Raw genomic sequence first — 15,543 nt, 5'->3', positions numbered from 1 at the left:
TTTTCCATTTTTACGAAAACCACAGAGGCGTCTTGTTCAGCGTGCTGTCAAACCTACACTAGCAAGGAGATCGGGCTGAAACTATAGCTACAAGCTATCCAAGGATGGTACTATAGAATGTCACCTCAAGGTAGGCCTAGTGGCGTCATCTCTTGGTTAGGCCGGAAACTTATCAATCCACCCTCGTATAAAGGAAGTTGGTAGTAACCATACCTAAAAAGAGGGGCGCGGATAGGTGCGAGACATTTAAAGAGCAATTAGCTTAACTTCTCATTCGTCAAAAATCTTAACTAGAATTGTGCAGAGGAGGATGGAAAAAAGGGCGGAAGAACTATTACGGGAAGATCAATTTGGGTTTAGAAGAAATAGATGAACACGGGAGGTCATTCTAGCTTAATAAAAAAAAATAATTATTATATTTCCATCTACGATCGATTTTGGTTAGATCATAATTTTTTGTACAGTCAAATACATCTCCTTTTGGGACATTAATATTGAACATTTATTTTAATACTCGCTTTAAATTATTTAATGAGTTTAATCATATCATTAAAACCTGTTAACTACCGAATTAAAGTAAAAAGAGGTTTATGTCGTATTTCCCGTTATAATGAACTCGGTTTCAATATTAGTTCCCATTCTTAATGTGCATTATACTAAATTAATTCCTAATTAATATTAGACTAGATTACTGAAGAATAACTACAATCTACTTTTAAATATTAGTATTATCTCTACCATTCAAAACTTGTTTTTCAGTTTAATAAACTTCAACAGATATACACGGCTTATGTAAGCAATTAAGTACACGAGCAGAAGAACTACACGATTCTTTGTTTCCTTTGCAAGAAAATTTTCTTTCAGGTCACGGACGTTTTTCTTTGTTAGTAATTACAACAATTACGTATATACATTTGTTTTGGACAATGTTGAGCAAATAAAATGTGTACTAGCAAACTGGAACCATTAAATTTTGACGAAACGTAGAAAGTTGTATTGTTTGACGGTGGAGAAAGTGTGAACAGAAAAATGAGAAACAGTAAATTATTTGTCGGCATAATCTTAGAAAGTACTTAGGTACTCTACCTATGTGTCTATAACTACAACCAAGCGATCTGTTTGTTTGTTTGTTTATTTGTTCTACGATGGATAGATTAGGTATAACAATTTCTTCTTTTATTTAATGCCAAAAAAAGAACTACAACGTTCACTTGGTAACTAGAAATTTGGATAACAAGAGAGAAAGGAAATTAATTAATTACATAGAGTAACATAAGTTTTTTAATGTTCCTTCAAATTAAGCGAGCTCAAAAATGTGATGTCAATCATGTCATACATCACCTATTTGAATAAAATTAAAAAATTAAAAGGAATACTCACCCCTAATTACCACAAATAATTTTATATGAGCGGATACGTGTTTCGCCCACTTCANACGGGAGGTCATTCTAGCTTAATAAAAAAAAATAATTATTATATTTCCATCTACGATCGATTTTGGTTAGATCATTATTTTTTGTACAGTCAAATACATCTCCTTTTGGGACATTAATATTGAACATTTATTTTAATACTCGCTTTAAATTATTTAATGAGTTTAATCATATCATTAAAACCTGTTAACTACCGAATTAAAGTAAAAAGAGGTTTATGTCGTATTTCCCGTTATAATGAACTCGGTTTCAATATTAGTTCCCATTCTTAATGTGCATTATACTAAATTAATTCCTAATTAATATTAGACTAGATTACTGAAGAATAACTACAATCTACTTTTAAATATTAGTATTATCTCTACCATTCAAAACTTGTTTTTCAGTTTAATAAACTTCAACAGATATACACGGCTTATGTAAGCAATTAAGTACACGAGCAGAAGAACTACACGATTCTTTGTTTCCTTTGCAAGAAAATTTTCTTTCAGGTCACGGACGTTTTTCTTTGTTAGTAATTACAACAATTACGTATATACATTTGTTTTGGACAATGTTGAGCAAATAAAATGTGTACTAGCAAACTGGAACCATTAAATTTTGACGAAACGTAGAAAGTTGTATTGTTTGACGGTGGAGAAAGTGTGAACAGAAAAATGAGAAACAGTAAATTATTTGTCGGCATAATCTTAGAAAGTACTTAGGTACTCTACCTATGTGTCTATAACTACAACCAAGCGATCTGTTTGTTTGTTTGTTTATTTGTTCTACGATGGATAGATTAGGTATAACAATTTCTTCTTTTATTTAATGCCAAAAAAAGAACTACAACGTTCACTTGGTAACTAGAAATTTGGATAACAAGAGAGAAAGGAAATTAATTAATTACATAGAGTAACATAAGTTTTTTAATGTTCCTTCAAATTAAGCGAGCTCAAAAATGTGATGTCAATCATGTCATACATCACCTATTTGAATAAAATTAAAAAATTAAAAGGAATACTCACCCCTAATTACCACAAATAATTTTATATGAGCGGATACGTGTTTCGCCCACTTCACACATTATCAACGCGAGATAACTTAACCTAACCTAACCTAACCTAAGTGGGCGAAACAGGTGTCCGCTCATATAAAATTTTGTGGTAATTAGGGGTGAGTATTCCTTTTAATTTTTTAATTAATATTTACCACAGTCTCCTCCTATATTTTTTACCTATTTGAATAATTTACCAATGCCTCTCTAACGAAAATAATTTTGTGAAATTTTCAGAATGCGTATTTGCAATTTCAAACGTATGCTGCAGTACGATGACCAATAAGAAAATTAATTTTCAACCTTTTTGGAAATTTTTAAAATTCTTTTTTAACACACAGTGTAAACTCTTTATAACGTCACTCGATTTTGGTTTTCTATACAATATTACACTCTATATAGCGTCACGTTCACTCCATTTAACGACAACAATACCGCATTATAAATCATTGACCAGTACTTTCTAAGTTGCCGAAATAGATAAGAACTGCAGCTGTGTACGTTGTTGAAGAAGACGATCCTGTCCCTCCGCCAAGCATCAAACAAGCACTTGATGCAGCGAAACTATTAAAAAAATACTTTTTATATAATCAAATTGATCCAGCAGTATCAAGATATGAGTAAGATACGTAACAAAATACAATTAAAATATTGGAACAGCAAAAAACATCAGACGAAGATAACAGGCTATACGCATTGTATGAATGATAATGTTCGTGTGCAAAATGTGTACTATTTTGGTAAATGCATATTATTATAGAATAATAAAATAATATCTTTTATTTATCTCCACTTAACGACCACTCTTTATAACGCCGAAAAATGTTCAGTCCCTTAAGTGTCGTTATATAGAGTTTACACTGTAGTAAATTAACATATTTTCATACAAGGCCAATATACAGGTAATTACAGTGGAAGCCTCTACATAATAACAAAACTCTGTAACAAAAACTCCTTCTAATATACAAATTCGACTAAACCGCTACTTTCAAAAAACACAGCAAGACTAATGACGATCCAATTAATAAAATCCATGACGTTTCAAAGAGTTTGTCACATCTATTAATTACATTAAATAAGTTATTTTCCTTCCTTCTGATTCGCTCACGTTGAGATAATTAATTACATTCAATTTTCTTCTTTTAAAAATCATTTCCGTAAACATTGCATTAACTACGTATTTAGATTTTTCTTAGCGTTGATCAATTTGGTTTTGGCTGAGACCATTCACCTACTGATGAACTATCACCTGCCGTTCAAAACCGATTAAGCTCGTGTACTGTGAAGGTATTAAAGGTACGTTAATTGTTAATTAAGTCCGGGAACACAAATGACGAAATACTTATCAAATTGAATTACCGATGACTAGTGAAAACCAAAATTTCCGAATTGTTTTGTGCGTAGTAAAAACTTTCAACGATAATCAGAAATTAGGAATTTTTCTCAACTTATTAGTAATTGGTAAGGATCAAACTTCAACTATTTATTTTATAGAAAAGTTTTCAAGTATTTCTTAATTACTTGCAACACATTTTCTATTCGGCGCTCGTAAAGTTGATTTATGACCGCCTGCAAAAAATGATGGAATTTTAGGTTAGATCGAAGGAGTGACCCAATATTTTTATATTGCGGTGTAAATATAATAAATAGTCTATGTAGAAATACATTATCAGACAGTAAATGAGGTATCAATAATTGCTTTGTAAACATGGATTAATGATATTTATATTTACATTTAATTTCGGAATAAATTGCTTTATCTGTTCAACCAAAATTCAAGTTTATATTCACCAAAAGGGAAGAAAGTACTGGCTTCAATTGCAATCTCCTTGGAGAAGCTGTTGTACTTTTTCCCAAGGCCCCTATACAAATTTATATCAAACTCCTATCTCGAAAGTACGATTCTTCCTGATTACAGGGACGAAAGCGTTACATAAAAGATCTGTTTCCTGTTTATTGAGTAATTATTTTAACATCCGTCCCGTGGAAATTGACGCACCAACCGATGAAAAAAAAAAACTTTCGGGTGTTTCATTCCCACCAGCCAGTAATGCTGGTGGGCGGGCAGTCCCTCCGGACTATGCCGGAAGGTAGGGCGGAAGGACCTCTTCAGCCTACTTTCAGGAATCGTGGGAATGGGTGGGTGGTGGTTCGGGTGAGAAAGATGAGGCGGACGAAATGAAGACAGAAGAGAATGAAAGATTATCTGTGGAATATTACTGCCTCAGCATTTGCCTAAGTGATCCGATCCAAGGAAACCACACCAACCGATGAACATACTATACCCTTACCCAAAGTACCTACGACATTTTTCCTTTCATTCAGGGACGAACGCGCAGCATTCCATTCCGGGTAAGGAATCCTTATTAGCAAAGGATTTCAACATCTTCCGCGTGTTAATGCGATTTCTTACTTGGAAGGTTATGTTGTATTTTCTCGTTCCTGAAATCAGGAACAATCATACTTTCGGGACAGAAGTATGATAAAAAAACGTTTATGGGAATCTCGGGAAAAAAATACAGTAGCACTTCCCGGAATGTCGTATTTTCTTCTCTTGGTACTAAATTACCATACTTTTACCATTTTATCGATAAAGCGTGTTCTGAGGTATTACAAAAAAGTCAAACTCATTTAAAACAGACTAAGCGTTAACTACTATCAGTAAGATTAACATCTCGAAGAACTATCAAGATTAAACGTTCATTTTATAAGTTAATGATAAACGAAAGGAAATATTTGTACTTTGAAGTACTTCTTTTAACAACTGAAATGTAATTCAGCGACCCAAAGGGGGTTCTCCTCCGTTAGGGCAGTTTAAGTAGACCTTTTACTTGAAATTTCCAAGGATGCCTATGAATATACTTAGTTCTCCACTAGATTTGTTTCGATGAATACGCCGTAAAGTTTATATAAGATTTATAAGACTTTCTTTATTGTTGTACGCCAGACAGGAAAAAAAAAACGTAATCCGCTTCTTGCTTGAGACAACCGCATTATTCAACAGGTTAGAGGTTTATTAGAAGGCCTGTAATAGGTTTCGGTCAAAAATAGTCGAGGAGCTTTTGAAGGCCGTTCACTTTTGAATGCCTTTCCTATCCTAGCCTATCGTTTCTTATTATTATGCCCGTTCTGCTCGTCACTCAAACACACTGCCGTTACATGGGTGCATGTATCTCACAATAAAAGGTCAGATTGTACATTTATTTAATAAGTGAAAGCCATTTTATTATTATTTTTTTTTTATTAGACACTACGCCGNATATGTAATTTAGTGACATATAAATAAATTAAAAAAATTAATAGTACACTTGTGCCATATACACAATGTTAGTTTGGTAAATTATTTATTACTTGTTAAAGGGAGTTTAAAACTACTGGTCAAATTTATTTAGTCTTATTCCTTAGATGGTTGGCTCTTACTTCCAGTAAAAATTATAACAATATTCCTATTTAATATCAAGTTTGTTTTACGGAGGCGGCAACGATGGTCTTAAATGCCGCAACTATTTATGTTCTCTTATCACTTAGAGGGTAAAACAAGAGGAAGTTTCTACTCCTCCCTCATCGTAAAGCGACCTGATACTATGCAGTTAAGTTGCGGGAGTCAGTTAATGAAATAATACAATAACAAAGCTTTTGGTAAAGATTAGTTTATTCTGGAGCCATTACCAATCAGTACTTAATTAATTACACGTTTAATCGCATTCTATTTACACAACAACCGAGGTTTCTTCAAATAAAAAATTGCGAATTGGCAAACACTCTATTAAATATATATAGTACAATAATAGTTATTCCTTTTTCTCACATTAATTACAAATTAAAACTGTACACAAATATAAACAATAGATACATAATAAATTATGTTTTAAATAACAAATATATTGGAAGGTATATTGCAGGAAAAATACAGGATAATAACGAAATAGCGTTCCGATATTACTATATCCTTCTTGGAAGTAAATTATTACAGTAAGTATAATAATTATAGTAGTACACCATTGATAACCATTTCGCGCAATTTTCTTTAGGTAAGAATCGGGGTTTAATGTTACTTCTACTGTTTTAATCTCCCGAAAAGTACTTACTAGGAAAATAAACTATTTAAAAGATTTTTACTTAAACTAAACTTGCAAAAAATAATATTGACTATCAACAGTTCTTGATTGCTTTTTAGCATTAAACTATATGTATTTTAATTTAGTATTTATTACACTGGAAGCAAATCGTTTCTTATCACTGTTAGTGCCAACGTGCCAATTATTATTCATCGAATGTAAAAACGAGTTCGTCTTTTTCTTTTTTCACACGTTGCAAATCACACTTGGTAAAAAAGGAACAGAAGCCATTTAGAGAGGAGGGCAATAAAAAATATTTAGACCTCTAATGATCTAATGTAACGTGAAGATTTTTTTCAAGGAATAAAAAAATCGCAAATTATCGCCACGCTTTGCTTAAAAGACCAAAAAAGTTTCTTTTTTTTTAATGAAGAGGTAGTTAGACAAACATTGTTTCCTGAAAATCTTAAGTAAACAGTCCTTTCCATTATTCAATTGTACCTGTTCTCATTTTTTATGCGCCTATTTTAATTTATATACGAACTTTCGAAAAACGCTCTAAAAGAGAGGTACAATTCTGACGTATGTACTGCCTGAATAAAAGGTCAGATTGTACATTTATTTAATAAGTGAAAGCCATTTTATTATTATTTTTTTTTTATTAGACACTACGCCGCACGCCATTCGACTGGCAAATAAAAAATGTCCAACCAGTCGTAGGACTGACGACCCATGTTAAGTTATTTGGGATAATTTATAGATCAGTAAGATTTTCATCTATGCTTCGAGAAACGCTTTAGGTTATTTATGATCACCCCACGATCTACGGGGGTGAATGACTTTATTACCATGTCTAAGGAACTAATTGAACGTTGGAGGAACTGACAGATATTGTTATCAGAAGGATGTATAAAATATATAAATGTCTTATAAAAATGAACCTGCAGCTAAACTACCAAGTGGCAGTTAGACCAACACTTAGCATTCGAGAGGACGACGGTTAATTTCAGAATCCCTGGTTCAAGTTTTTCTGTGGTTTCCTTGCATTATTTAGGCAAGTGGTGGGGGAGTAATATTCCACAGATAATCTTCCACTCTTTTCTGCTGTCATTTCATCCGTCTCATTTTTCTCACCACACCTAATCCCACGATTCCTAAAAGGATGCTAAATAGGGCGTTCTGCCCCACCATTCAGCGTAGTCTGGTGAGACTGCCCGTCCACTGAACATAAAAAAAAAAAGTTGTGGCTAATAATAGTTCTTAGCCTACCATTCGGAATCCGCTTGCCCTGATCCACCTTTTTCAGTGGTCTCATTAGAACGTGTAAGCCTGTAAGCAAACACTGGGGCAGTAGTATTTTACGGATAGACTTTCACTCGTCCACGGTCTTTTAATCTTACCCGTCTCGTCTATAAATTCCCAATCACTACCCATTCCCACGATTTCTAAAACAGCCCTTTTTAGCACGATCATAAAACACACCAAATCACCGGTAATAACGTCTGGATAATCCAAACTGAAGTTGTTAGACCTTCTTCAACTTATCAAAACAATCCGTCTGTGGAATGCGTTATGACGATATCAATAATTCGAACTACGGATGGATTATAGGTAGTTGGGTATAAGCCGCAAATCATTAACAGCCTAATTTACCAATCATAGAGACAGTTACCTTACGCCCCTTCCCAGAGGTTAAGTATGATACACTTAGCAATTTAAGTAGTACAATTATTACAGTGCAAAACAGATTTGAAATGGGAAATTTGAGCAAAAATAAATTTTGTTATACTTTCGTTGGAGTTCCTTTAGGTGACACTTTTGTGACTTTTCCGACTAGATACGTTGACCTATCTGTATCTACCTTGTTTACCCTCTAAGTATATTAGATAAGATATGCAATGGTATTGCTTAACGTGAGGGTACGTGACAAGGGAAGAGGACTAAAGAAACGCCATAATCCCGGTTTATTAATTTTTGCTTTAATTTTTCTTAATCTATTCGTTCATGCAGGGGCGTGTGACTTTTGTGACGTAAGATTAGTTTTAGCGGTGTTTAGAGAGTGTAGATCATTCAGTCATTACTATATAATGTGCATACAACTCACAAATGGTCTGGAATTTTGGAAGAATCAATTCTTAATTAGGTATCTATCTAATTATTTCGAAAGAATACATAATAACATAACTTAGATAGCACAGCATGAATGAAGTCGTACATTATTGTTCCGGTGTTTCAACTGGTCTGTTCCATTTAAGTATTTTTATGATCAGAATCTCGACCACAATCCGTAGGTACCTACCAAGTTGTACATATAAAGAATGGGCCATGGAAAGCGTGGGAGAGCAAGAACTAAATTGGACTCCTAACGAAAAAAACGCATTCTCAAGAAGGCCGCGGATAAGTGGGTACATAGCCATGCATACAGATATTGTACCTGTAATAAAAATGCACGAACTCGTACAATTAACTTTACCCTATATACGGGAACGTTTTACAATATACATGTGCACAATGCACCTTACGACCTTTCTGCTACAGGGCGCTTTATTCCTTCCTTTCCGTACTTCTTAACCTAGATTACTTACTGTTATGCTTTCGTACATTGTACAATGTTTTGATCAAAAATTTGAATGTACTGGGAAATACTAATAAAATATAGGGTTGTTTGGAAAGTCATTTCGTTTTTTTTTTGTGGAAATGAAAGACAGTTTTCGTATAATAAACAAATACTTTATTAAATTATATATTGACCGTTCTGGTCCAAACCCTTTTGCCATCTTTCTGGTAGTAGCATAATTCCACGCTCATAAAATTTTTGGTCTTTGCTGGCAAAAAACTGATCGAGGAGGTTTTTGACCTCCTCATTTGAGGTGGAGGTTTTACCGTCTAAAAAATTTTGGAGTGACCGGAACAAATAATAATCCGATGGTGCCAGGTCTGGAGAATATTCAAGCTGTAAAAGCTTTTGGCGAGTGACCAAACTTGTGTGAGGTCTCGCGTTGTCTTGGTGAAACACTACACCTTTCCTGTTGATTAGTTCTGACCTTTTCTGTTGAAGTGCATCATTCAGTTTGTCCAGCTGATGACAGTAGACTTCCGAATTAATCGTTGTGTTATCCGGTAAAAGCTCAAAAAAAAACGATTCCTTTAAAATCCCACCAAACAGACGGCATCACCTTTTTTTGGTGAATATAGGCTTTGGAAATGGTTTGGGCCGGTTCATCTTTTTTGCTCCATGACCTCTTGCGTTTGACGTTGTTGTATACAACCCATTTTTCGTCCCTAGTGATGATACGCTTCAAAAACGGCTCATTTTCGTGACGTTTGAAAAGCGAATCGCAGTCGTCAATGCGGCGACACAGATTTCTCTTTGTGAGAACATGGGGAACCCATACATCGAGCTTCGAGGATAATCCTAGGCCTTTCAAGTGGTCATAAACTGTTGAATTTGATAAATTTAACCTCAATCCGATCTCACGTGTTATTATTCGCCGGTTCACATCAACTAATGCCTTTATCGCGTCTTTATCAGCTTCAACCGGTCTTCCCGAACGTGGTGTATCTTCGACATCAAAATTGCTGGATCGAAATTTAGCGAACCAGTTCTGGCACTGGCGTACTGTCAACACACCTTCTCCATACACATCAGTCAATTTCTTTCTGGCTTGAACAGCATTTTTACCCTTTCTGTAGTAAAACAGTAAGATGTCGAAAATGCTGCTTATCGCCTCTCCATATTTAAAAGGGCACCAACCAAAAACTACTGCGTAGAATTCATTGGAATTTTTCACACACAAGCCTTGCTATATGAGCTCTCAAAGTATATAAAAATTATACGGCTTAATTGTGAAGTTGGGTGCAAAAGAATACAATTAAATCCTCTGTCGGGAAAAAACCAAATGACCTTCCGAACAACCCGATAGTAACTGTTAAGTTTTTTGTACTGTTAAAATTATTGAGAAGATTCATTACAGAATGCCCCCAACATACAAAAATGGAATTAAACACAAGTACCGCTTCACCAATTATTTCAATTCGACTACCGGATATTAAGTTGAATTGGGGGGTTTAATTTCACTTTTATAGTTAGCAAGTATAGCGCCATTACTAAACAGTTGGGCCACGACACGATTTACAGTTCCTTGTAAGCATACTAGACTGCAAGGAAGCGTTCCCAAGGAGGATTACGTCTATCGTAGTCTAGGATACTATTAAAATTTCAATTATCATTTGCCGAACTGCTCAGGTAATATCGTCACATGAGCACAGATGACCACATAATACTGGAAGACGTTGGGCCAAATATACCGTATCCGGGCCTAACGGATGGTGTCTGTCGTAGTAAACAAATGCTATTAATTAATATTATACTGCTATACTGATATGTATTTACTCTTTTTTAGTCATTAGTAGGTAAATAAATCTGTTCCCATAATCACTCGACTGTTTGGTATTAATGGTACATTTGGAAATCGTTGGGCCAAATATCTGTGCTCAACGGATGACGTCTATATCGTCGTCAAGGATACTATTAATTAATTTCATTCGTAATTTGCGGGACTGCTCATGTAATATCGTCACGAGACCACACAAATGGGTTGTGGCACCCTGCGGTCTAGTATCCAAGTAGCGATGGATCATTTGGAAAACATTGGATCAAATCCTCTAGTATACAATGCTTCGATCAATGGAATTGTAGCAACCAGGGGCGCTACTGCGAGTATGGTAGCCATAGCATAATCTAGAGCTCATTATGACCTCAGCTATGAATTTCCACAACTCTCTAAATCATAATAATTATTTGTTCATGTGTATGTCGACAGCCAAAAGATATACAACCTCATAAAAGCCCAATTTTTGAATCGCCTGATGGAAACCTTATATCAATCTTTTTGTGTCATTTGGGCGTTAATTTACTCATACGAGGGGGAAGGATGTTTCTTTTTGACTTTGGTATAAACTTATGAGGGTTACACCTTGTAGCAACAGTTACTAGTAAATTTACAATAGACTGCGGTTTTTCAGACTTAACTCCTTCAGTAAGTGTCTTTTATTCTCCAAAAACGTAGACGATCATTACCATAATCTTTACTTTATCTGTTTCCATCCTAAACAACTCCTCAATGCTTATTTCGTATCAATAATGGAGATTTTTGAACCACGATATTCTATGACAACCGCGACTACGTTTTGTTTTTTACTAAAATAATTATCTGAAGCAGTTCATATTTCCGAATTCTCATCAAGCTTAACTTTGGTATTAAATCAATGCTGATAACGATCGAGTTAACAATAAATTAAATGTGCAGAACTGTGGTAAATAGGTGCTTAAGATTGACTTTATGATTAGTTTTCATGATAATTGACAACCATCAAATTGATGGAGCAAGTAGTAATGTTACGATTGGCGTTTCTGTAACCACTCTTCTTTAGTCCTTAGTAGGTAAATGGATATACCACCATAACAACTCGACTATTTAGTGTTAATTTTTAAGACACTACTGTAATCCATAATTTTCTATTTTAATCTAATTAGTATTACAGCAGAAAAGTGAAATTCAAAATATTCGATGTGGTTGCTAAAATCAGTAGCAATCTCATTGCGATCTTTTTAAAGATTAACGGTTGGAACTGGAACTAGGATAAAACAGCTTCCACTTTCCTTTTTTTATGGCGAATTCAGCGTTACACATACTTATTTTCAAATTTACAAACCGGAACTAGTTCCGAAAGATGAAAATTATGACCAGCATCGCAGCCTAGTACTAAATAGGCAAATGTACAAAAGAAAATAACTTTTTGTACAATTTATTATACTCAGAACGTTGAGTTTAGGATTTCGAAGTTTTTAAGGGATTCCATTTCACCGCTTGCAATTACATCTGCTGCTAATTGGTTTGTGTAAATTCCATTGTGCCATTGTTAAATAATTTTACACACATACATGTACCTTAACGACAACCTATCAGTGACGATAAGAATAGAAAGGTGAAATTACAACAATTCGTAATGAATTACAATACGTACGTTGGTTCTTCGATAAGGAAACAATGGAATTATTATTGTAACCAAAATGGCATTATTTATGCACGTACTAAAACTGCTATCGACGAAAGCTGGAAAGTAATAAATGGGACGTATTTGGTAAAATTGTTCTCTTACCTTCTAAATCCTGTTGTGGGGAAGGGGAATCGAAATCCAGAAGGCGCTGGCACAGCAACGGGAACAGGTCCGGTTCCTTGAACCAAGGGCACTTGTCCCGGGACCACGGGGGGTGGAAACGGCACTGCATGATTACCCACTACACTAGGCACAGGCACTACATTGTTGGTCAACACGTTGGGGGGCACAATTGTTGGTACCACGGGGGTCGTAGGCAAATTGGTCAAAACGGGAGAGTATGGTGGCGGCATGTGACTGTTCAAAATGTCCGGAAGACGGTCGTTGGTCTGCATCGAAACGTAATGGTTATTACCGTTACCATTATTGTTATTATTACTGATCACATTTTGTTGATTATTTTCATTGTTGTGTTGATGGTGACTGTTGAGTCGTCGGTGATGTCTTCGTTCTCGTCTTTCACGTCTCCTCTGTTCCCGGCTGGCAGCCCTATCTCTGGCGGGTACCAGGGCCGTTCCGACAGATATATCGTCAGTTTGGGCTTCGGTAGAAGTAAACGTTCTTGTTATAGTCCTGGGCTCGACCTGGACTCTTTGTGCCTCTTGTTGAGCCATCGCAGGTACCCTTTGGGAGTCTAAAGCGTTTTGGCCAGAAGTTGTTGGCGTCAGCGAGAGTAAATTCTGTGTCGAAATGGACTCGTTGTGCACTGTCACCTGGGTGGTTACAGTAGAACCAAAGGTACGATTTACGGAAGTGTTTCCGTTTATTTGCGCTACCGTGGTGATGTGCTTCGGCGAGTTGGCGCTTAAGAAAGTCGAACCACTTGTCGAGGACGAGGCGGCAGTCTGGTGTACGCTCTGAGGCATTGCTTGAACAATATTGACGTTGGATACATTGTTTCCACTATCGGAAATGCTACTGCTATTGATGCAATGGATCGTTGGAAGGTTCGACACGACGTTACATGGTACCGCCCTGTAGAAGTTGACATCCACGTTACTGATGTTTGTGGAGGATGACGATGATGATGGAACATGAGTAGAATGATTGTTGGGACCGACGCCGACGTTTAGGGTGGTGATGCTACTTTCTCCTGGTTTCTGGACAACAAGAGTTTTAGGAACGGAAGCGCTTCTGCTAGACATCAGATCGCTACCATTACTGTTGGCGTTGGTGTTACTACTACCACCGTTGTCCGTTCCTGCGAGCCCAGTAAACGAACTGTGACGCTGATGGTTGAGAATTGAGACAATATTTGCGTTCCTCTCTTGAGGTGTCATGGAATTTACGCAATTAACGAACGAGGAAGTACTATTTGGTACTGATCGAGACCCATAACTGTTCAGCATTGACATGTTGTTGGTAATGTGTCCGGAAACGGGTCTTCCATGGGATGGCAAAGCAGCGCTTGGAGTGCTGGCATGGGCAACAAAGGGACCATTGGATCCATAATTCGTTGTGAACATAGAACCTTCTACTGTCGCGACCATCGAAGGAGTCGAACGATTCCTTTGGTGCGATATTATGGAAGAAGAGGAAGATGGATTAGACGATTGACGTGTATGAGTGATTGCAACACTCGGTTCGGATAGATTCCTGGGATGGGCGAACGGGAACGCACCGTTCCGATGATGATTGTTGGGAACGGACGATTGACGCGGATGATGGTTCGATGGTAATCCGACCACGTTCGCGGACACCATATTATCGATTACCGTCTGTCCATTACTGGCATTCTTACCGCTGCTATTATTTTGGTACGTTGATGGTCTGGCGACCGACGACGATGCCGGTGGCACATTATTGCCGTTAGCAACGATAGCTGGCGCGGCAGCGGCGGTGGTGGCCTGGACCACGCCGGATACGTCTGGAGAGCGCGACGACGAGTCAAGGGGCACTTCGACGCGCATATCACCGATAACGACGACGGGAAGTACACGTGCATCACAATAACAACGCGAGGCGACCGACGACGGTATGCTCGCTGTACCGCACGCACCGGCTACAAATCCACGCGGACAAAACGCACTCGTACAACTGACAGTGGCGGCCGAAGACAACCTACTTGCCGCGACTACGGTCGGTTGTAGTCCGTCACGTGACCCGACGTTCGGTTCCTGCCATTGGTTAAGCCGGTTTCTGCACGATGCCAGGTTATTAACCATCTCTGCGGCAGCGCCAAGATGTAGGTCCGCGATGTTGTTGTTGCTGTTGCGCTGTTGCCGATGATGATGGTACTGTTGTACTACTTGCAACGATGCTCTATTGTTTAGGTCGGTATTGCCGTCAAGGTCGACGGACGAGAGGCTGCAACACGAGCAGAAAGAACTGCTAAGGGATGACGATGGACTAATGTTGTCCCCGGCGTTTATTTGTTTCGCCTGGTACTCGTACGGTTGCCACAGGAGCGAGTTAAGTGCTTCGTCCACGTCCTGATGAAACGAGTTCCGGCCCTTCTTTGATGGTACCACCATGCTATTAACCTGAGAATTCGAACTGAAATATGTACCTACTTATTGACGAATGCTCGTTTGTTATCTTTATGTTAAATATTTTCTATTACGCATATTTACCGTTTAATGTCTATGAATGTTCAGTAGAAACAAAATCAACATTCAATAGTAATTTGGAATATCTTTTCCCCATTTAATTGATTAAGAAATTCGAAATAGGAATGTTGCTGTTTTATATGAATGTTCATCAAAATTACGAATGGAACATTTCATATTTCAGCTTTTGTGTTGATAGCTTTTGAAGTTATCTACTAATACAAAGTTAGATACGTATTTTCAATTTAAAACGGGTTAATAATAAAAGTTAAATTGTAAAATATATGCGTTTTATTAATAATTATAACAAAAGTTTTACGTGCCTGTATTGGTTATCGGAAAATTAC

General features: G+C 36.7%; 1 protein-coding gene across 1 annotated transcript in view; it reads right to left on the bottom strand.

Annotated features, from left to right (window-relative positions):
• Positions 1–15,543, bottom strand: part of LOC108734633 (probable cyclin-dependent serine/threonine-protein kinase DDB_G0292550) — a 261,116-nt gene that overhangs the window by 226,468 nt on the left and 19,105 nt on the right. The window contains exon 2 of the mRNA XM_018466267.1: positions 12,690–15,130. Within this exon, the coding sequence (XP_018321769.1) occupies positions 12,690–15,130 (2,441 nt within the window). The remainder of the gene's footprint in view (positions 1–12,689; positions 15,131–15,543) is intronic.

Source organism: Agrilus planipennis, unplaced genomic scaffold (assembly GCF_000699045.2).
Source record: "Agrilus planipennis isolate EAB-ADULT unplaced genomic scaffold, Apla_2.0 scaffold79, whole genome shotgun sequence".
Lineage (NCBI taxonomy): Eukaryota > Metazoa > Arthropoda > Insecta > Coleoptera > Buprestidae > Agrilus > Agrilus planipennis.
Note: the sequence above shows the minus strand (reverse complement) of the source record. Positions and strands in the feature narration are given on the sequence as shown.